The sequence below is a fragment of the Falco naumanni genome, chromosome 10 (genome assembly GCF_017639655.2).
Source record: "Falco naumanni isolate bFalNau1 chromosome 10, bFalNau1.pat, whole genome shotgun sequence".
NCBI lineage: Eukaryota > Metazoa > Chordata > Aves > Falconiformes > Falconidae > Falco > Falco naumanni.
Genome location: NC_054063.1, coordinates 2,872,451 through 2,896,976, shown reverse-complemented (window position 1 = coordinate 2,896,976; position 24,526 = coordinate 2,872,451). Strand labels below are relative to the sequence as shown.

General features: G+C 36.5%; 1 protein-coding gene across 1 annotated transcript in view; it reads right to left on the bottom strand.

Annotated features, from left to right (window-relative positions):
- Positions 1-22,648, bottom strand: part of MUC6 (mucin 6, oligomeric mucus/gel-forming) — a 50,269-nt gene extending 27,621 nt beyond the window's left edge. Inside the window, exons 1-14 of the mRNA XM_040608850.1 lie at positions 22,600-22,648; positions 16,654-16,716; positions 13,171-13,411; positions 11,395-11,521; positions 10,183-10,270; positions 8,930-9,039; positions 6,859-7,066; positions 4,422-4,544; positions 3,282-3,402; positions 2,234-2,372; positions 1,968-2,072; positions 1,530-1,602; positions 1,113-1,250; positions 82-243 (exon numbers count right to left, since the gene is read on the bottom strand). Of these exons, the coding sequence (XP_040464784.1) occupies positions 82-243; positions 1,113-1,250; positions 1,530-1,602; positions 1,968-2,072; positions 2,234-2,372; positions 3,282-3,402; positions 4,422-4,544; positions 6,859-7,066; positions 8,930-9,039; positions 10,183-10,270; positions 11,395-11,521; positions 13,171-13,411; positions 16,654-16,716; positions 22,600-22,648 (1,747 nt within the window). The remainder of the gene's footprint in view (positions 1-81; positions 244-1,112; positions 1,251-1,529; positions 1,603-1,967; positions 2,073-2,233; positions 2,373-3,281; positions 3,403-4,421; positions 4,545-6,858; positions 7,067-8,929; positions 9,040-10,182; positions 10,271-11,394; positions 11,522-13,170; positions 13,412-16,653; positions 16,717-22,599) is intronic.
- Positions 22,649-24,526: the final 1,878 nt, after the last annotated feature.

Below are 24,526 nucleotides of genomic sequence, written 5' to 3'. Positions count from 1 at the left end.
TTCAATCCCCTGGTATAGGCTTATGGAAGTGTCAGACAAAACTAGCTGGAGAGATCAGTTACACCAGGATCATCTACTTACTGTTCAGTTGACTCAAAGCGCAAGGGTCAGTGTCTCTCTCTAAAGCGGGATGGCAATTTCCTGCCCTCCAGGAATCGACAAACAGGGAGGCTGTTCCTTCAGTGATATCCATGCTAGTCATGAAGTCATCTGTAGTGTCTCCATTATAATTGCCACACAAACCTAACATCAGAAATGCAAGGGATGGCTGAAAATTAAAGATTGTGTATCCCATAGTCTATGTTTCATTCTGTAACAGTGAGAAAATTGATTCTAACATTCTACATGGTGTCAATGAAAACTATAGGTCAGACACCCAGAGAATCTTGATCATGTGCACATTCGGTCACTGAGCCTTCACCTTCTCAAGTTACAACTGTCCACTTCTATTCAATGAAAAATGCATACAGAAGTTTTTGTCTTGTTTTTAGAAAAAAAGACTTTTTCAGTGGTTTGAAATCATGTAACAGAAAGGCCATGAAATTCTTTTGCAGTTACATGTTTTTTTATGTATATAAAGTCTATAATGACATTTACATTTTTTTAAAAGCTAAAACCTCTCTGTAATTCCCCATAGATAATTAGAATGTAGGATATGCCTTTGTGGCTAACTTTGCTTTGCAATCAACACAAACATCTCCATCTGGTGCTTATCAGCTGAGAAGCCTTTAGATTCTTAGGCTCGTTGCATTTACAGTGATTGTGCACTGCATTCCAAGAACTATGTCCAAGATGCAGAGACCACACAGGCTAATTTATTGCCCCTTCATTGTGTAGTAAAGCACATACTGAAAAAGGCACACACAAAACATGTGAAGAACAGTATTGTATTACACATGAAAAATGTCACCCATCTATTTTCTGAGTCACTTTAAAATTATTAGCAAAACCCCAAATTCTTAGCACATCAATTTCCCAATGCAGGCATTTTTCTTGGGGTTTTTTCCCCCTTGAATCCAAAGAAGGAAGTTTATTCCTTAAAGGATGAGTACTAAGCTTTCAAAATTACACTCCATACATTTTCTCCTTCGTATGGTCACTAGGTTTCTTACCTAGGGTTCTGCCTTTGAATTGTGATCCCACTTTCACATAGGTCTGGAACACAGGTGATGTTTGAACTAAAAGTTCCAGCCCGAAGGTTGTATACATTTGAATGTACATTGAGGACTGTCTGAAAATAGTGATGTCTCCTGAAAGAACGCAGAAATTTAGAAACAGAGATTTTGAGATTTTGAGACATAGGATATTGCAAAGTCATGATTTCAATGCAGATATAAGTGTTCCAGTATTCTGTCTACAAGTCTTCTCTTTCCACACACAACTCTCCACAGAGGGACAGATGCAATGGGAAAGATTTTAACCTTCCTATAAAACCTCTGCTATTGCTAGTTGCAAGAGAAAAGATGCTGGGTTGTGTAAAGCAGACATTTAATGTCATTTTGATTTTACGCATGTTCCCTTTTCTTTACCTGATCTGTAAGGTAGCCGCTTAAGTTCATCATCATCAGTAAGGAGTTCATTCTGAGAAATCACGATTTTGTCCTGTAAGAAAAGACATATCTGTACTGTCGGTATTTATACAGTATTCAGTATTCAGGAACTATATTTATTCAGTATACAGTATTCAGGAACTATATTGTTAATGACCTATATAACAGGAAAACATTGATTCAAGCTTTTTCTCACATGTTATTCCACACTGCTTTCAGTTTTCACTTTGAAAATACTTTAACTTCCCGAGTTGATGTGGCAACTGAGATCTTTACAGTGTATGCATGAACTGGAACATACCTTTAGTATCTATCCCCCATAATTTTTCAGTTCAGGCTAGTAGCAATGACTTTAAGTATTTACTTGCTAAACTGGTTACTGAAATGCTGGATAGAACCTGTGGAGGGAATACTTGCCTTTGCAGAGAGGTAAATTATAGCACTAAGTGATGTCTCAGAATAAGAATAACCCGACTTTTCATATACAGCCATTAGGGTTCCATTGTGTGGCAGGCTGGAACTCTGGAGGAAAATAGCAAAAAGGGAAGTCTGTGACAAATTAACGATGATTTGTAGAGTAAACAGAGCACAGGAATACCTCAGCTTGTGTTCCAATAGGAAACCAAGGACAGACTGAAATATATCGATTTGGTATTGGGTGTTTTTAAACTGCAGGAAATTACCTTGATAAGAACATAAGTGCAAACCCCATGAAACCTGTATGATCTAGAATCAAACGTGGTAACAAAGGACCCTCCTTCCAGTGAACACCTTCCAGGGCAGGGCAAGTCTTTGCAGTTCCATTGACCCATTGTACATTTACTGAGGAAAACAAGAAATACTGTGTAAGGTTATTCTCATACTAAGGCACTATAGATCAGCAAACAACTTGATCCTCCTGCCTGGGGGTTTTGCTGTAGCTGGTCAACATGCAAAACTGCTTAGTGAACACAGTGTAATATACATACACATTCTGAATTTTATTTTCCACTGCTTTGAAATTTCTTTTCTTTACAGTCTTTTAGACTCAGCTACTTTTTGGAATCAGCTACTTCCTAGTAAAGGAAGATGTAATTTTTATCACTTTTCCCCTTATACTTTCTATGCTTTGATTTTCTTTGTCTGTGTATATCAGTTGAAGTTGTTCATCTTAATTCAAGGCTGCTGAAGATTTGTCAGTAAACCCTCCTGAACAGATTAATCATGAAAAGTGCATTCATTGTTACAGTTCTGAGGATCAAATTCTATTATTTATCCTTTATTTTCTTTATTAGAATAGCAAGACATGTAACACACAAATACATCATTCCCCCTTTTTTTTGAAAAAATTTCCAATTTAAAAAAATATTGTCTGAAGTCATTATTTTCTGTTTCCAAACAGAAATTTAGTTTTCAGTACTGATTTGATGATGAGTAATGCTGAGATGGCCAGAAAGAAATTGTAAATACTAGATATCTGTTTTGAACTAATTTTACCTCTGCTTTCACAGAGGAAATAAAACCACAAAGTTTTGTGTGGCCTGAAGGAGCATTTATATTTGTACAGATTAATCAGGAAATGAGACATGTACATCTTCAATTATAAATTAATGATTTGCTGCACTCAAAGAAGGTGGCCTCAGAGATGGTATGACACATCTGCAGCTACCCTCTGAAAAGTTAGACTAAATTTCCCAGTCACTTGGCGAGGATACTCTCCATCCTCTCACGAAAGTACCCGCTGCTACTCACCAGGTCCTACATGCAGCTTTCATTGCCTCACCAGGAGCATATGTTTTCCCATTCAGTGTACATGGACACTGCTTAATGTGAACACACGTTCGATTCTTTGAGATGTCATCAAGAACAGTTCCTGCCAAAGACGACAAACAAAATAAATTATTTTCCATGTCTTTACTTAGCACTAAAGTTATCGTAGCTTGAATGCCTTCCAAAATTAGCTTGAGAATGCTATTCTTGCACAGCCAGTGCCCATACTTAGCAACATAATGTGGAGGACATTTTCTCTTAATTAAAAAAATGGACTCTACAAGTGATAACAATGTTTGGCTACTTTGTTATATGAAAGTGCAGACAGCTGCCTTCATTTGAAATTTGAACACAATTTGAAATAACAAGTTTGAATGTTAGTTTTTCATTTTTTTTCTAGGACGCTAATTAAGTTGGGAATTTTGAAGAATGGACATATTCTATGTCCTAGAATACTGTCTAGTTTTAAATATGTAGCTCAGAACACATTACTTTGGACTACTGTAAAATGGTGATGATGCTGATGTAAATACCCACATCACAGTAACCCTGGAGGATATTTCAGTTCTGAAAAAACAGACATGATGCAAATGATAGTAATAATTACAATTTTTGTAGGAAGTTAATCTTGAACTAAAAGGGATTTTACAAAATGCTCATAACATCGCATAAATTCTCTGTAATTACTATTATTAGAAAACTACATCTTGCTGTGTCCTGAAAGGCTAGATACCTGTTTGGGATAGGAAATTCATGAAGTTTACTCAACTTATATTATAGTATAGAACTTCAAGCAGGCAGCATATAAATACCCCATCGCATAGAAACACAGAATCATTTAGGTTGGAAAAGACCTTTAAGATCAAGTTCAACATATCACAGTCTTGTGAGGAAAATGCTTTCACAGTTCTCTTTTTGCAAAGAGTGACCAAGGATCTTTAAGGACCATGACTATTTAGGACTCCAGTTATATTACGTTATCCAAGAAATGGCAGTTCTTGCAGTACAAGGCCCTGAAATGCACTGGTAGTTCATTGTTAAGAAGTCCATGCCACTTAACTGGATATATGCCAAAAATGTTTCTATGGGCCATTTAGCATATGACGAATACAGAAACGATACCTTCTGGACAAAAGCAGCCATAGGTACAGTGACTGGAGCAGCTGTACTCTGGGTTGGAACAGGTTTTAATACATGGAGAACCACATTCCTCATAGATTTGGTTAGCAGAACATTTTCCTACGGCTGCAACAAACAGTGACAGTGAGAGATTCTGTTCACACTTCAAAAATCTTAACATCTACGACACAGGATGGAGAAGACCTTGTGATTTCTGGCACTAACATTCTCTTATCCTCCCTCAACACTCAATTCATTATTCTGACTACTCATCATTACCATCATATTCACTCTAGTTTTTATTATTTTTTAATGCCTTATTTATTAGAAACTCCTTCCAGAAGCCTGAAGAATGGTGAACAGGCTATACTGCAGCCTAATACAATACCACAAATCAGATTTTGTGTAGCACTTGAAGGATTTAAAGAATATAGCTGTTGATCTTCTGTATAGTTCCTGCTTCTCAGACATTATCTGCTTTTCAGAATGCAGCTACCTAGCAATTCTAATATATGGAACTCAGAACATGTTTTATTGTGTGACAAATTCCAGCAGAGATTCTTCCTTATCTGAAAGACTAAAAGTAAGTCAGATAGGGAAACAGAGATAGTTAGAGATGACAAATCATAGAATGGTTTGGGTTGGAAAGGACCTTACAGATCATCTAGTTCCAACCCTCCTGCCATGGGCAGGGACACCTTCTACTAGACCAGGTTGCTCAAAGCCACATCCAAAAGAAAGAAACAATAAAGACTATAAAAGTTCATTACCTTTGTATATTTGGCATTTATTTGTAATTTCTTAGATTCTCAGCTTTGGTTCTTGGGGAAACAAGGGTTTCCACCCCCACCCCCCTTTTTTTTTTAAGCTTTTATCACTTTACTACCACTCCTAATAAAGGTCTACTGGCAACATGAAAACTGCTATGATTTGGAGAAAACAAGGCTGTTATTTTACTGTGATTAGTAAGAGTTATTATACAGTTCTGTGAAAGCACACAGTGCCTTACCAGTATTTATCTGAATCTATAAAATGCACAAGGAGTTTATAATTTTGAAGGATTAAAACAAATTGCAGACCAACCAAAGAAGAAAATGGGCTACCAATTTATGTAAGATGGATAACCTTGGAGAAGAGGAAGGGGAAAATTATTTTAGAAAGAAGCACAATTTTAAAGTGTCACAAATAATAATGGAGTTTTGTAGGAAAGGTTTTCAGTAAGTATGAGAAAAGAATGAAAGAAAACTCAATGTTAAATACAAAACAAAAAATGAAGAGTGGCACCAGTATGTGAAGATCAAGAGGAGAGTAGAAGAATATCGCACCAGAGATGCAGGGCGGGAAAAGTCATGCAGAGCCTTGTAAGTAGCAATGGCGAGATGATGACACTATGCCAAGTTAAACAATGATTTCAGGAATATAATTCAACTAGGATTTCACTATTCTTATGCTAAAATCTAAATGGTAGCCCTATTACAGATTTTTGTAACAGAATAAGAATCAAAGGATAAGGAGAAATATATTCCTGTCAAAGCAATTTATTTTATGAATTTGCTACCCATGACCATATATTCATAGAAAGGATAAATAAAAACATGATTAAATTATATGCTTCTGAAAGACATTACCATATGAAACAAAATCATTTTGAAAGCTCCTCTTTTTTGACATGAACTGCATCTCTGATAATTTAGTGTGTGAGTTGGTTTAGAAATAACAACATCAATTTAAGTTACTTTTGACTTTTTTTTTTTTTTTACTATCAGCACATTCTTTTATAATCCTGCTACATAACACTGACTACAGGTCGAAGTTTCAGGTGGATTCAAAAAGACTACAAAAAGCAAACCAGAGCTTTGATAACAGGCAGGCATTTGAGAAAAAGTGTGCCTAACCATGTACAGCTTGGAGAGAAATGGAAGGCTTGCTTCCTATTTACTTCCAACCCCTAGTTGTATTCAAGGGGGTTGAGCATCTGAAAATGGACTATTGAAAACCTCCTGTGACTAAAAGGGGCTATGGCACTTGTTGGCAAAAAGCTTCAAAGACTTCAGAGGCCATTTAGAAGTTCTCTCTCTTCACTGGGTAATTTGTTAAGTACAATAATGAAAAAGCTTTACTAAGAGAGAGTAGCCTCCTGTTGGAAGTCAGAGAAATTCAACAGTTTTCACTTGGTGGATGTTTCTCTCTTCTATGGTCACTGATCAAGATGCAGGAGCTACACTTCATGCCTCCTCCTTCTCCTTTGAGATGTCTATACTCTCCCTAATGCTTTACCAAAGGCCACTGTTGTTCTCTTAAGAAAGTAAATTGTCTGATTCAAGACACTGGAGACTTTTCTATCAGTTGATTTGAACTCCAGTTAATCATCATTCTCCCTCTGTGTAAGATACAGCAAAGTTTAAGTACAATCTGCTATAAATAAAATCTTTGAACTTACAACAGAGGTTTTCCGTTCTCCAGTTGAACACCATTTGATGGGACATAGCACATTGCCTTGAATACTCTGACAGTGTAGAGCAAGTGCAATTGTTTTGTCCTGGCTCACTACAGTCCTGCATATCAAGCTGGCAACGAATGACAAACCCATCCTTCGGCACACTGCAGGTTGGTGACACCAAGTTAAGTAGCTGAGAGCAGATCATAACCTAAATAAAAAAAGAAAGAAAACTGTTCCTAGTCGTGTTTCCCTCATGTGAAAACCACAATAGAATTTCACTACTAGTTATCATTTTCTTGTTGGTTTGTTTGCCTTTTTCCCCCTACAATTTAGTAATATGTATTTAAGTCAAAATGCATAAGAAATTCACAAATAGAAGGGAATATAAGTCCATTGTATAACAGAAGGATCTGGATATGTTGAATTAGTTTCGCTCCTCATTAAGCTGACAATTAAGTAATTCTTTCAGTACCATCAATCCCCCTAAAAATGGCCGAGAACATTACAGGCAGGGAATATATTTTCTCATGGAGATTCAGTCCCAGGACAAACATCCCCAATATGAAGGTAACACTTTGTTCCCCTCTGAGCAAACAGTTGATGCATTCGTATTGCCTATGGTGCCTACTGCAGTGTAGGTCTCAAAGAGAAACAACCTAAAAAGGTTAAAACTCCCAGCCGACAGAAGTTCTCAACCAGATCAAAGTAATTTTTCAGTGTGAATACAAGTAATATTTACAACCTTTTTCTTCTGAAAGTATCTTCCTCAGAGGGCCCACAAAACCTCCTATTCTTTATTCCTGCTCTTCGTGTTAAAGGGATGCTACAAAACTAATATTTCTCTGGTTTTCTGTTCTGGGAAAAGGAGAATCTCAGAAGGATTCTAGCTGCCTCTTCCTCTAGCATGAAAGCTAAACTTTTTAGCAAGAGGAATGGTTTCTATGTTCAAACTAAGATTCCTGGGTTGCTAGAAAAATAAAATGAAACAAGTAAAGAAAAATCTATTTCAAGAGAAAACTTTTAAAGCATTCTGTAACCTATACACTGTATACAATTAACTACATGAGAATTATGAAGTAAGATCATGTTCTTGTGAGGAAGTACAAATGCAACCAAAGAGCATGACCATTCTATGTGAAGTGAAATGCTTTTTAGAGTACAGCAATGAATATTTGCCATTAGGTATATGGTGACTTTATGACCTCCTAGGTAGAAAAAATAACAGGCTGCTGAGAGAAACTATGGAGTTTCCAGCTCCTTAGCCTGGAAGATCTTCCCAGAAGATACTCAGAACCTACTAGGACATAGGTCTGGACAAGTTGCGCTGACCTTGCTTGAGCAGAGGAGTTGGACTGGATGATCTAAAGAGATCCCTTCCAAGCTAAACCATTCTGTGATTCTGTAAAATCTCTGTGGGAATGCAAAATCTGAGTTTCTCTGGTACACTTAACAGGATCATCTTAGTTAGGATTTGGTTCCTGTATCTGCAAAATCTAAGAAATAGAAGCCCTTTTGTTCTTTGCTGCTACCAAGCTTTGTCTTTCAACCATGGATGCATCCTGTTTCAGGTACGCTGATTTTCTTTTCATCTAGGACTGGAATTGATAGCAGTTGATTGGCCCTGTTATGAATGCTGTTCATAATCTGAATATGTTTTAAGTATCACCGAAATGTCTTCAAGCAATCTGGCAATTGTTTTAAGTATCACCAAAATGTCTTCAAGCCTGTACAGCTTACAACGCCAGGTCCCTAGCTGATCAATAAAAAGTTCTTTAAAGCTTCACTCATTTCCACGATGACCTGGACAGAATTTCAGGAAAGCTGTGAGCTAAATACTGGTAGGTTTATATGAGCAATATAAATGCAGCCTCAAAAATGACCATGGGCCTTTTTAAAAATGTATTCTTAATGCAAAGAACTCTTCTTCTTTCCCATGTCATGCTATACAAATTTTTACTTTATGCATTTTCACGGAAGCCAGTTTTATAAAACCACAGCCTCTTCTGTGTTGGTTTCTATCTTTCCACCTCTATTAGGAATCATGCTGCAGAAAAACCAAGATCTTCCTTACGTATTTTTTGTGAGGAATCGTGGAAATTGGTATCTCCTCAGACAGGCAGATCTCTGATGGATCATCCATTTTTTGTAATGCAGCAAATTTATATGTATCCAGGATTTTACCTGTAAATTGAAGGGTTATTTGTCACAAATAAGTCCACATGGATTTTTTTACTTGTTTCCGTGATGTAGCAAAACTCAGATTCTACTCTGACTGTGAAAGGCCCTACTATTTAATCTTTCAGATTACAGCTACCTCTTTTTCCCTTTAACTGGATTCTATTCAGTAAAGCATACTTTTATCACCTTGATCATTTTTCTGAGCTATTTCCTTATCTACCACATCTACTATCTTACATGAGACCAGCTGCTACTGTTTTGCTCCCAGCTGTGTTATCTTTTGCCAGCTAATCTGTGCCTCTTCTCCTCACCCCCCATTCTTACATTTTCCCCTACGTGTGGGGTTACACTCATGATCACAACTCAAAATATATGGTATTATTTTTACAACTCTCTTCTGTGATGTGTATAGAAAACTGCATCTGGCTGTGTTCATCTGCGATTAGTGTACTGTGCAATTTTATGTCTCCACACTAGCACTGTAGGTTAGATTAGCAGCGTGCTTCTAAATCACATCTTCCAACCATCTCCACTCTGTACAATTTTATTTCCTTTGTGGAGTGGTCTTGGTATACAGAGTTCTTTTAAGATGAAACCAAGCCAGAAGATGTGCTCCAAGAGCATGTGTAATGAGCTCCAACTGCTAATGGGCATTAGTTCAACAGACCAGATTAGAGTGACTCTGAACACCCCAAACCATATATAGTGCAGATGTCAGGTCCTCAGCACCAACTATTTTGTTCTAAAGATCCACCCCTATTCAGACACACTACTTGTTAATGTTTTTGTCCACTATATTCTTTTTATTATAGCTTCATTGTTGCTTCTGCTTAATGCAATCATTTCCCTAACTGTGCCTTGCTACGAACCTAGACTGTTCTGAAAGTTAGGTGACAGTGTGATCCTTACCACCTGTTTCTAAAATATAGGAGAGTCCTTATCACTTGTCTGAGGAACCCACAATATTGTCATCATAGCAAATAATAGTGTGTAGCATAGTGATAAAATAAGCATGTTGGTGACCTGTGGGAGTGCTTAATTCTGAAACGGAGTGACCAGTCAGAGCAACGTTAGTACAGTATGAAATTTCCACCTTGACTCAGTTTAACTAGTTCTCCTTCCATCTGACTTGTCCATAGATCTTACCTTCACTCACAAATTCATTCAATTCATAACCATCATAATTTCCACACATGCCACAGGTTTTCCCCATATACTTTTTCTCAGTCAAAACCTAAAATAAAACAAAACATTTAAAAGGATCACCCTAAGTAAAATTATCTATATAGCATTACCTTTCCCAAACAAATTCAGTTCAAGGATCCAATTAAAGGAAACCCTTCTCATTAATTTAAGTGACTTGACTGGAGGAAAAGTTTTGAAAGCAGTCACTTCTTTTCCCAAGGAGGCGATAGTGATTGTAGCGATTTTTTGATTTAATAAAAGAATAAGATTCTAAGACTTTGCAAAGAATTGAGGGGGGATAATATTCTGAGTAGCCAGAAAAAATAGAAAAGGAAATTATGCTGTTTCCTTGATCACATCTTTGTTGACAGAGCATGAACTTCAGGTTTGTTCTCTTAAGAAACTGAAAGTTACAGGAAGAAAATCTGGCTTTTTTCAGAAGGTTATTCAATTATCTATTGCTCTGCAGAGTAAAGCGATAATATTATTACTGGCTAAAATCAATGAATTATTATTAAAACCTTAGATCAGAGGCACAGTGTGTACCCATCATAGTAGTATTTCCTGTTATATCTCTGATAGTAATGCTCGTAAATCTCCCAGATAATTTATTGCATAACAATTTCCCCTATTTTAGCAAAATTACCAATTTAGAAATCAGTGTCTTTTGTGGCATTAATATACAGATCACGATGAGAAAATGTAATCTCCTTCTCTAAAATATGTCAGAGATTTTGGAGGGAAAACATGAAAAGTATCAGAAAGAGGAGCTGGTAGGAGCACTGTATGTTTGAAACTGAAAGATGTCCAGGGAAAGCACAGTGAAAATGACAAAACTATGGCACACACTACTAAATCCTACACAACTACAACATCCCTTTAGCAAAACATTGTAGCTGCTGGAAAAGCCTGAGGGAGGTTTAAAATCTGTGAAAGCATCCATAAACGTCAACATTGGTGGCTTTAGCTAACTACCAATGATGGAAGTGAAAGGAACATGCAGGGATAAAAAACAAAGTTTGTTTACTTCAAGAATAAGGGATGAAGCAGGAAAAGAATAAATATCCAACAGTAAACAAATACAAAACCTACCCACTAAGTCTAAAGAGAGCTTGTAAATTCAGTAAGTCAGTGATAATAGTCTCTTCTGCTTTATGAGAACATTTTACTAACCATAAGATAGTCATCATTGTTCCACATGACAACTAGCTCCATCTCCATCAGCTTGGCCACCAGACGGATGTTGCAGCCATAAGGTGCTATTTGAATCCCATTGCTGGTGTAAGGCAACTTAACGACACTGTAAGAAGGTGAGAAGAGAAACTGACCTTCTCATACCAGTATTATGCAGGTCTTGGCTACCTTTTTGGGGATATAATACACATACAACTTCAGTACTTGCGGCAACATGAAATAGAATTTTTTCCTTTGTAACTGTTAACAGTTCAAGATACAGTAAAATTTCTGTTGAAAATCAATGTCAGCAGTTTCTTAGAAGAATCACCAGGACATGGGTTGCATAGTGATTACACTACTGAAAATGTCTGCACAGGTACAGATGAAAATGCATGTTCACTTGGTTTGGTTTTATTAGGGTATAGTTATATGTTTCAAGAACTTGTAAAATACAGTTTGTGTGGTAGAACTATTGTTGATTACCCTGGAAAGCTTCTATGGACTACAGCCTGTTAATACAGGAATTACTGCTACAACTGAAAACTGACAAGGTAACAGAAACTTCTAAGGGGAATGTTGTGCCAGAATTAGGTTTTCATCCTTGCAGCTGACTTCTAATGCTACAAACTAACAACATTAAAGAAAAATATATTTTGCTAAATACTCAGTATGTGACATAACCATAGAAAAGCTGGTTGAAAAGGACTTTCTGATGTTGCCCAGGCCAGCCTTCCACCTGAAGCAGGGCTATGTCAACACTAGACCAGGTCAGTCATGGAATTTGAGTCTACTGAATGGAAGACAAAAACTTAAAATGCAGCTCATTGGGTTAGACTCATGGATTTATATAATTTTCCTGGAACATAAATTTTTAAAGGAAGTTTTTCTAAATACAGTTTGCTAAATTAATGTATAGCTGCAAGTTGTCTTTTTGGCATGACGGTTATTGTACCCAGGTAAGAGTAATAAGATACAGTTGATCCAGAGTGAATTGTTTCCCGTATCTGCATGTACTCACAGACCAAAATTCAATGCTGCCTACCTGATAAAAATACTGAAAACTTCCCTTGAGAAATTTCCTTGTATAGGAGCAATTTGTCTAGATGAATGAATGATGCAGGACTCAGTTTTCCATCAGTGTAATTCGGCAGTAAAACAGCTATTTTCTGGACAAAGTAATCCTTGAAATGTGAACAGTCAGTGGTCTCATGCACAAGGACTTCTTCGTAAGACCCTCCAATATTTCTCTGTTGGTTGTGTAGTTCAAAATGTCTCTCTCCTACCCTATACAGGTGTTACCTTTAGCACAGAGGGTTCAGTTACTCAACTCTCAAATCAAATGAACTCAAGCAAAACACAGGAATTTCAGCTCATATCTACTAAAGGGTATAAGCTGTTTCATCTGTGCTCATAGTAGAGAGAAGCATAAGCAAAATATCTACTAAAGGGTATAAGCTGTTTCATCTGTGCTCATAGTAGAGAGAAGCATAAGCAAACCGGTAGTATCTAGGAGACTGCAGTTTCAATGTGAGCACTGTTTTGGGCTGAGGTTAGTTTATCCCTTTGCCTACACAAAGGTACTCTAAGCTAAATAAATGCAGGTGAAATACTCACCTAGACAGTGTCAATACTTGACGGGAAGAAATGGGAGTAGAGTCCAGTTAAGTGTGCCAATTTCTGTAATCTGTTAATTCGTTTTTGATACAAACTAATCTTTAGTGCAACTGCTTGCCTTCTTTAAACACTTTTTTCCCATTCATCACAGAATCTTACCCGACACTCCTGATGGAAATGTTGCCTTTCTCGACAATGATAACAGAAGGTCCCAGCTCAATAATGATCCTCGCAATTTTTTTGTCCAGCCCACGGCGGAATTGAATGTTGAAGTCTGGGCTGGTTTCATCACATACAGTTGCAAAGATATAGTTGCAGGTCCCAGTGAAGTCATACTGATACTTATCAAAGGTTGAAAAATGCCCTCCACCCCAGGTAGAACAGGAATCCTTGCTCAAAACTATAGAAGTGAAAGAGAAAAATGGATTTAGGTCTCCTATTATTCTGATCATTATTTCAAATATAAATAGCAGGAAAAGCTACTAAGTTTCTACTCAGACTAATTATGTAAACAACATCCTAGCTACATTTTTTTTTTTTTTGTAACATCAAAATTTTATCTGAAGTCCAGAAGTGAAACAAAATTTAGAGTCAGAGCAATGTTCTTATTTCCTGTAAGCAGAGGAGAGCTCCTTAGCTTTCTAGCTTTGGAAACACCTTTCCATCTCCTTCACGGGTAACATAAAGGTTTACTTTCTTATAATTCAGTCTGCTCAATCTGTTTGTGACAGCTTCCTACTAGAGAGACCTTCAACATCTCAGGCACAACATTTATGAAGCCAGCTAGGGCATTACTGCATCATGATTCATTGCACAGTCAGATCATTACGTACCTACAGACAGTCTTCAAAGCCTAACTTGCAAGTCCCCACTTTTTTGGCTCTGTGATTGTGTGACAAAGTTCCAGCCAGCCTTGTAAATACATGGAATGTTTTAATCAGTTTTCATTTTTAAAAAGTAATCAATTTTTATCTGATTTGACAGATTTTAGGAGGTTGAAATGAACCATAAAAAAGGGATGCAACTCCAGCACTTAATGTTAGATATTTCTATACCTACTTAAAGCATATGAACAGCCCCTCTGAAGTTGACAGAACTGCTGAAGTTAAAACATGTCCTTTGTTATGTATTTTCCGACTCAGATCACCACTTTTCATTTTTTAATTATTTTCACTTATGGAGTTATATGAAGCTCGGGTATCTAAGAATGTACCTTAGAAGGACAAAGTATCAGGTAAGTTTAGCAAAGTCTAACTGCAATTTATATTCCCTGCTTTAAAGCCAAAACATTTTTTTACTCTTAAAGAGCAATCAAATGACTTGAATACTGGGTTTATTCAAGCCATGTAGAAAATACTGTTTCTCAATGAGCTGTTACCTGTCAGCAAAAAATACTCCTCTTCCATACCTCCGTGCTGTCCAGAATGTCTGACTGGAAAATAGGAATTGGCTAACTGCTACCATTGGTTCTTCATGCCCAATTCCAGCTACTTTAATATATTGTGTTTAAGTGATACTGACCAGCAAACCCCAGCTTTTGCTTGGCATTGTGGAATGGTCAGAGTGCAATATGTGCCCCTTTCTGTAAATACAGGAATGCCTTCAGTGTATTTATTTTTATTTAAATCTTAACAGAGAAAAGTAACAGATGGGACTGTCAATAACTCAAGAAAGTTTAAAACTAGATTATATAGTGACTTTTGAGTTCAGTTATTATTAAGTGATACGTAGGGATTTTATTTTCATTTGTGTATATCCATGCCCTACTGTTCCCCTTGTTGTAAGAACAGACAGAAGACAGAGGTGAGTTGCTGAACTGAATTTGGTTTTTTTTTTGCTGATCACAAGCACTCAGCTGTTTGAACCTTTAGAACGAATTTATGTAGAATTTTCATGCTTACATTGAATGAAAATTCACCCAGTTCAAGCCACACTCTACTTCTGCTGCCTAAAGAAATACTTGTCATTATAATAAATATGCATTTTAGACCATTCTTATTGTTCTACACCTCTGCATTTTCCCCAAACTAGACTAAGAATTTCATTGTCAGCCACTGAAATGCAGCAACTTCTGGAGTATACAGAGTTGCTTTTTAACAGTGTGCAACAGGAAAGCACAGTATTTTAATGTAAAACAAGATTACAGATTACTAGGAAGAATGACTATAAATATAATTTGACAGAAAAAATGTTCAAAATACTAGGACTGATATCCATATTTATTTTAGAAAGGATCTAGTGAAAACTGTATGTTTTCAGAAGGGTTATAGCCTTCTGTATCCTGTCTTATCAAAGGAACAGCATGTCTTAGCATGATGACTTTTATTCATTCTTGTCATGGATGTGGAAAACTAAACGTTTAATCAATGAAATTTAAATTGAAAAGCTAATGCCTCTTATTTCTTCAGAAAAGGATGTGTGAAAAGTGGTATTGGTTCTCTGACCAAGCACTGATGTAGCTTGGCATTTTATTTGCAGCAGTGATTGTTAAGAGACTGTCCAAGGGAAGAGTACCGTCAGGACAAGCATGTATTCTTCCACAGATACGCTCTCAGTCTCCAATTATTTTCAGTTCAGGGGATTTTGCGAGGCTACTGGGATTTGTCTGCCTACTCTCCTTGTGCTCTGTCTTCCAAGTACTTGTGCAGCCTCCTTTTGAACTGAAGTGAAATTTCTTTGTAACAGAAAATACTACAATCACTGCTGTCAAAAGCTACCATTTTAATTATGAGTTAATATTTTAATGATATCTGCCTTTCTAACAGTACTTCTGATAGCTAATACTTCTAGCACTGAAGCTAGAATATGCTAATTATTTTGTGCTTTGGCATGACATTTTTACACAAGTAAGACAGTAGTATCTTACTATATTTTGTATTTCTTAGACTCAGGACTAGCAAAAAATTGCAGCACGTAGGTGGCCGGAGTTAATTCTGCTTACAGATTTGGGTGCATGCACACAAGCCATTTTAGGTGTTAAGGGAAAATTTCTGGGTAACTGTTGCCACAGGACTGTGGCAACAACAGCTTCAGCTGGCACAGCAGGATGTTGAAGCAGAGATCTATCCATACCCTGACTCCCCACTGGCTGCTAGCTATAAAGGTCAAGAAGAATTATTCCATATTCTTATCTTCCCCTTGCACATAGATTTGTTTTAACCTGAAATCTTTAAAATAATCTCATAGACCTAGCCTATATGGAGAATCAGCTTTATTTCATTTCCTGAATTCTGCAGCATCAAATAATCAAGTTCCTAAATTCTTAGATAATATTAAGCAGTGATCTGCAGGAATTAAAATCTAAAAGATCACACAAATGACCTCAACAGCAAATTTCTACATGTGGAAGGTTATTAAACTGCTCACAGTTTCTATCCTTAGGCATCAAAACATCAGCATGGCACACTAAAGTGCTTTCCATTTAATGTAAAACTTACCAGAGTGAGACAACATATTCTACCATCTTTTTATAGGCAAACTCTTCATTTTGAATTTTTGAAAGTAATGCTTTAAAAATATATGCTCCTTGAGACAAGGATTTATTTTTATTATGTGCTTTGTGGTGTCTTCTGCAATATAGAATTGATGCTGAATGTTACTCACAGTTCAACATGAACATTAAACACCAGGTCAGGCACTTACTTTTTTGCAGAGATTCTTTCTGTTTTTGGAGAAAAAAGTGAGGCCAATAATTTCCATCAAAAGCTGTGAAAGGAAAAAGACAACAGGTAGAAGTTATTCTTTGAACGCAAGGAAGTAGAGTATTTGTATATTTATTTATTTATTTATTTATTTTTAAACATGGTACAAGTCAAAGCAGGGTCCACACAGATTACTCGTGTCATGCCACACAAAACTGAATGGAAATTATAGTGGAAAACCACGTACTTCAGCTTGTAATAAAAAATTCTTCTGCAACTTGTAAAACGTTACCAAAACCTGCAATAAATCCTGTGCAATATGGGCTTTCTTGTACTTCATCCTCACATCTTATGTGCCTCATTAAAAAAATGTGGGATAAATCTTTCCTCACGTTTCTGAATTCTTATTCCACCATGAGGGAAGAAGCAGTGGAGGGAACAGTCAAAACTGGGAAAATACAGGAAAAGTAATGTTGTATGTGTTCTTCACAAGAATCATGGAATCCGTAGCTGAAGAGCAGGAAATCCCCAGGCCTAGTTGTTGCTTTTGCTACTCATATTAAGGTAGAATGATGAAAGCTGTTACCTGCTCCCTTCCACACACCTGTTCACAAAGCCTGTTCTGGTTACGCGAAGCCAAGGAACGTTTAGCAAATGTGGAGTACAGTATGGTCCCTCTTCTGTCACAAGCCCAGCCCTACTGCAATGTGCACAACTGCACTGTGTGTTCATGTATACCCAAAGGTTCTTCCACCTAGCAACTTGCTTCCTGCCCAAAGTGCAATGAGAGAGAGAGAAGATGTTGGAAAGGGCATTTAGTGAGCGCTGTGCAGGGACAGAGGTGGTGCATTCGTGGAGTGTGCTTTCACAGAGTCAATAGCTGGATGGTAACAACCAAAGCAAGCTGTAAGAAAAAGGACTCCAGGCGCTTCAAAAATGTGCTACTCATTTTCAAAGTTTGTCTGGTCCAGTATTTCTTAAGATAGTAGAAACAAATATCCTGTAGAAAACATGTAATTCCCCATTATACGTTTAGGATATTTTGCAACAGAGAAAATGTTATGTCAGAAGGTTTCTTTAATCATATAAACTAGGCCAAGTCTACTTTTATATACATATATATATATACACACACACACACTACAGCTCTGCAGGCTTCTGTTGCTTTCTTATATACTGAAGAGAGTAAAAGCCTCTAAGGAGCTCACCAATTGTAATTGACTCCCCAGACAATTCTATGCTATGCTGCTGAATGTGAGGCAACATGCTGTATCTCAAGGACGGTAGGTAAACAGGGGAGGTTCTGCCTTTTATGCGAGGCTAGATTAAGGCACAAGGGGGCAATTTGGAGAATAAGAGTTTCAGCTTTGGATCTGACATCTCCAACTTCCTCATTAGTCCCTGCCTCAGTTCTTCGCTAAAATAATACTTATTGAAAAAGACGTTATCTGGATAAACATAGCTACACTTTTAAGAGCTAAAATACTACACACTGGTGGAATTGTATACAATGAGTATCTAGACAGAAGAGAAATAAATCAAGGATGTAAGTTCAGTGACAGAAGTGCTCCCACCCCAAATGTTGTTCTAATAGCTTTAAATGACATTCATCTCAGCCAGTTTTCAAGACCCTTTTCACAGGCTGTGAAAGTAAATAGAAATTCGCTGAGTACAATTTGATTTGCAAAATATGTGTCTAACATCAAAAAAATGGATTATACACAAAAAATTTCTTTCTCTCCACTGGTGTAGCGGAAACCTTCGGTGACTATCTGCAGTGTAAATGCCAAGGCAGAAGTTTAGTGAGATGTATTATCTTTATCCTGCTTCCTAGATAGCGTCTGTTTCAATGGGACGGTGCTCTATAAACAAAAAATGAAACTCAAGAGTGCAATGCACAGATTTTTGAAGTTGGAGTAAGTTAGCAGCATAACAATGTATTGATAAACTAAACAGGAACATTTCCACAAGAAAGAAACAGTATGAAGTGATCTCATTAGCTGCTGAATTGCAAGCTGCTATACTCACTGCATGACCAGCACTTCAACTTCCACAGCTGTCTGACACACTCATCAGAAAATCATTGTAGATGCTACTCACGCTGCCTTGTCCCCTGTAATTGGTCATTACTGGCTAACAATTATTTGAAATTTTGCCAGTGTTTCCATACTACTGCGACAATTAGCCTGCAACTCAGCAGGCATCTGCGGAATAGCATGCTTCTTCCTCTGTCCTTTCAAGTTCCTAAAAACCCACGCATCACAGTAAGTACACCACACAACGTAGTAAGAGTCAGTTTGTGTGGCTATCAAGCTAACATTCTTTACACCTAGAGTTGCTGCTGCCTTTTTTGAACCCCTTGATTTTGGTATTTCTATTTGTTCAATAACCTGTTATTGTTGGTTTAAACGTTTTCCAATCACTACAGTTTAACCCCGAACTACAAACACTACATTAATGGGATTTAAGAGTGTGTAACATCTGCCTTCAGAGGATATTTCACTTGCAGGAATTTAAGATATACCCAAAACATTTCAAGTGAGATGCATCTAGAGAGCTTGATGTAAAACAAAAAGCCTAATACTTTATGCACAAGTATCTTAGATGACAACAGACAATTTGGTTTACAAACCTTATCTGTAAACTTTTCAAACTCAAAATTCACAAGTCTAAGCATGCCAAACATTTACAAAATATTACAAATGCTCCAGGATTGGTATTTAGATTCAAAAATTGAAGGTAATAATCATCCTGGATTACATGAAGGTGTGCAAAAGTTACGCTGAAAATAACTAAAGATATGAAACTCACTTTACCAATTTGCTCAAATAATAGCTAGTGAAATACAAAGCCATTTGCTGACTATCTGCCAGTCTGTATCCTGTCAGATCAAACTATTAAACTAATTAGAGTATGGTAATTATTCTCAGCATATACATTCTTTTTCTCACACTTAACTCTGAAGAGATTAGTAAAATCATCCTGGCAATATTAATAACCATTCACAACCACATGAATGGCAGATTGCATATATGCAGCAAGCGCTATGGCCCCAAAGCAGAAGTTGTATCTGACAACCATTTAGGAATTTTCCATTGGAAAGGCCATCCTAGTGGTAAATGAGATCTCTAAACTACTGAACTCTTGCTCACTGCCATTTTACTATTGCTACAAGTATTCTGGTTTCCTTTGATAAATAGGATGATTTTGAGTTGACATGAAATATTTGATTTTTAATTAGCTCCACAGAACTTTAAACAGACTTTCACTTTTCTTAGATAAAGGAAGTTTTACTTTCAATTCCTACTCTGCTCTAGCTGGCCTGACTTCCTTGAGAATTAGATCTTTCAAAGTGCAATTTCTGGATGGTTAGCCTGTCTTGTTCATGACCATAATACAATCCAGACAGGAAACCTCACTTACTGTGAAGAAAGAAGTAATTTTGTTCCTATACTACAGTTACTATGAGATATCCCTATGGGAAAATACAATCTTATGTTGTAATGACTTCAATCAAAGTATTTCACATTAGTAAATGAATGAAAACAAAACATTTCTGATTGATGTAAAACACTGAAATGAAACCTTTTGAGTACTTCCAAAGAAAAAAAATAGGATTTCTGTTCTGTAAAGGGTTCACTTTTTATCTTCTCATTTAAGACAAAAAGAAATGTTGAAATGTCAGAAGTTCTGGAAAGGAAAAGATCTTTAAAATAAATTATATAAGCTTAAAATGAAATTTAACAGCAAGGGTAGTGCTACCGTCATAGCTGTAATAGTTGCACATTTTCACAATGATTTCTCTTCAATATGAAATTAACTCCCTTTGTCACTTGCAAAACAAGACGATTCAACAGCATAAATCAAGGTAACTTTCTAGTTGCGTACTTTGTAAGAAAAAAATATCATGACTGGACAGAAACGTCTCTTAAGGATCCACGCACAGTTTTGACTATTGAAATAGCTGAAGTGGTGAAGCATCAATTTAATCAAGGAATCAGCATCTGTTACTAAGTAAAAGCTAGAACTAAGAGTTTTAATTTGGTCTTAAAGTTCTGTAGGTTTTTTTAATCAGGGTAATGCATGTTTTCTGCTTTTCTTGAGTTATCAAGGGAAAGAGGAAGCTGGTCTTCCAGTTTCCAGCACACTTCTCACCAAATGTATATCTTCACAATTAATATTTACATTTCTAGTTACAGATAGGCTCAAGGCACAGAACTGAAATGTAGATCCATGAAGAGAGAACTGCAGTCCTTGCTTTGATTTAAATTATTCTGAAGAGAGAAGACCTGGGTCTAGAGTTCAAAACAATGAGCATCCTGCCTCTTGGCCAGTTTTAGAACATACAGATCAACCTCTTACTGTTCAGATATACCTCCAAAAATTGTCTGCTTTCAAAATCTTACTTCACAGAAAGAAAACTCTTATATGTTTTCAGTCTCCAATCTTGCATGGCATTTCAGGGCCCCAAAATGTTGATACATCCCAAAGTGAGAAGACTGCTCTGTAAGAATTTTCTAGATCCTACTTTATGTTTTTATGTTAAAATCCAATTGAAGTTCCATCTGAGACAATACAGTACTTTATAGATGAGGCCCTACTTGTAACTGCCAAATTCATACATAAAGCTTGTGGCTGAGTAGGTGTCAACAGTAATTTTCCATTTGATTGTGAATATTAGTGTTTATAGTAATACATCCACTTATCTAACATAGAAAGCCATGTAGATTAAGAACTTGCAGGCATCTACATTTGGGGTTAGGACCTATGTTCAGGTACTTGACTTGATCTTGTTTACAATAGTGCTAATACAGTGAATGGAGTAATACCTGATAACAATACAGCTGAGATCAGAAATTGGCTCTGAGAGTATACAAAAGGGTTGAGTTGCTTAGACTTCAATTTTTTTAATGCTAAAGTTTAAGTCAGTGATTTAAGAGCAATGCATGTCCGTCCAATTTCAACTAAATGTAGTAAACACAATACAGAAGAAATATTTAACTTTTCTCCAATGAAAGCAAGTGAAGTATGCTTTTTATCAGTTTGCAGCCTGTTCTTGAAATCAGAACTGTAACAACTAATTACAGAGAATACACAGAAGAGATAAAAAGAAACCATTATCTCAAGCAATGCCAAACCTTGACAAAAAAGGCTCACTCTCAAATAATCCATTGAAAACACTACAGGAAGAGGAATAAGTAAGAAGGCAGAGTAGCTACAGAGTCAATTAACTTGTCTTTTTTAAAAAATTACACACTTATCTGATAGTCAGATGGGTTGGATCAAAAAAGTGAAGACAGAGCTCTTTAAAAGACTGAATATTCAATATTCAAATTATACTACACTGAATAATATATGGAGGAATACTTTGAGTCATGTTAATTTTTTTAGACTGGAATAATTTGCCTTTTCTGCAGCACAGGATTCTTTCTATTACATCATTCCTCAAAAAAATAATGCCCTCACATAGATGGTACTTAATACTTTTTGCAGTCTGTGTAACAAAGGAAAAAGGTTTTGATCATCACTCTACACATAAGACATACAACTTCCACCATGACATCACCACATCACTAGATCATAAACATCTGAAAGATGAAGGCACTCAGCAGCATGGAAACACAACAAAAGTCCATTAAAAAATATTCCTTGTACCTAGGGAACCAGTTTTAGGGAAACATCCAACAAATCAGTAGCCACATATCTAAAAACAGTTAAGAAGAAATAGTTCTATTTCAGTCATGTTATTAAATAGGCAGTTGTGTTTCAAGATGCAGTGAGGGAGAATAAAATGTGTAGATTTAATGCTGATGGTTGTGGGAAAGGAGAACAAGACCTGAACCTCATGGGTTGTAATATTACAATGGAGTCACCTACTTTGTTTCAATACATGTGTATTTTCCTTCAAATCATATACCAAGAGGAAGACAGGCATATTAAGACTTACCAGCTGATTGCAGAAAACTGCAGATGAGCAGTATTACTATCGGAAACATGATGCATGTCCTAACTGGAGAGGTTTTTCCGTACTCTCCTCTGTTCCAAATGGGCAGTGCTGCTACTGCTACTTTCTAGGCTTACCTCTTCAAGCTTGAATGCTTTATATATAGAATTGCAATGCCCTCCCTCATTCCCATGGCTTTCAGAAACTGCAACAGCAGAGTGCCCGCCAAACAGGATCTCCTCTTCATCAAGTTCAACACTCTTAAATGCCATTTAGAAAAAAAAAAAAAAAAGAAAAAGAAAAGAAAAAAGAAAATACAACTGTCCTCCAGTTCATTATCACTCTTACAAGGTTTTTACGATGGTTTCTCTTTGTAACGGCTCAAACACTTTTAACTTCATTTACTGAAGAAAGTTGTTATTATATGCAAAAGTAATACGCAAAAAGACAAATAATACACAAATTATGATCACTATCTGATAAAGAGAGGAGTAACGTCTGACCTGTACACAAAGTGGAAGAATGAAGTGCAGTAGTTTTGGAACTGCTGGGAAGAACATGTGGATAAAAGATGGTAAGGGATGAATGAATAGAGCTACAGATCACAGATTTTTATTAAATCTTCTTTCATTAACTTTTATTTACTCTTCTGAACGATTATGTTAATCTCTCTCTTGTGTGACTTTTTATGCAAAATGATAAACTGTGCCTCAGCAAAAAGGGCTGTCCATGTTACAGCTTCTTTCCTCAGTTTGCAAGGAAGCTGAGTAAGCTCTTGCCTACCACCTTAGCACTGCCAAGCGCGCAGGGCAATCCGTGTTATGAAACAGGAAAGGCTCTTGCACTGCGGTACTTCGGCAGCTCTGACAAGTTGATCTTCACCTTCTCACCAACATACCAAAAGATCAATTCCAGTTCTGTTACAACACTTGGCTCTCTCCACATCAGAGGTTAAAAGCTGAATGCACTGAATATGTTCACTGTATCACTGCCACAATACAAGACCTTCACTTGCTTGATCCTGTCATTTTTCACTAGCACATTTATTACTTCAGGAAAAAAGTCTAATTAGAAGACAACTTTCCCCATAAAATATAAAAGGTATGGATTACCTCTCCATATGAATCTCTTCAGCCTTTTCTGTTTCACCTATGCAATACTTATTTTATGTAATTCATTATATTCCTGGATTCCTACTGTTTCATCCTTCTTTGGTATCATTACCATATATATCATACCATATATATTATCTGGTATCACCTTTGCTTAAAACTGGCTCCTCATCGTGTTCTGAGAGTTACCCCTTCTGAGTAGTGGGAAGAAGCACAGGAGAGACAGTGACCATCCTTTAATGTATTTTAAGCCCTGGCTCAACTTGGTTACTTGGTTGTGATTAAAATAAAAACATTAAATTTTAATTGAAATTGAGGTCTGTCTTAATTATTTTGCCTTTTCTTCCCTTCCCCTATGCCTGACCCCTGGCAACTAAGGGGTAAATATACAGTTGTTGATAAAAGAATTGTGACCCTAAATTCCAAAACTTCTGTTGAAAATTATCTGCATCTGCCTTCTAACAAAACAAAGTAAATGAACAAAATCAAGAGAAAAATTTTCAGTGAGAAAAAAAATCTGTTTAGTTAAATCTCAGACACTTAAGAAAGAATTTTATGCATCTACATACTGATCATTAGCATATCCCATGGTTTCAACTGGATTGTGAAAATTTAATACTAAAATCCTCCACAAGACAAGAACAATCTCATCACCTTTGACTCTGTCACAGTTGATGCAACATTTTTTTTGTTTACAGAACCTTTTCACAGATTTCACCTTAATGTAGTTAACACAATAGAAATTTTAAAATTAAATGTAATAATGTGAGAATTACTATTTGACTCCAGTAATTAAACTTTTATGTGACTTTTATGTA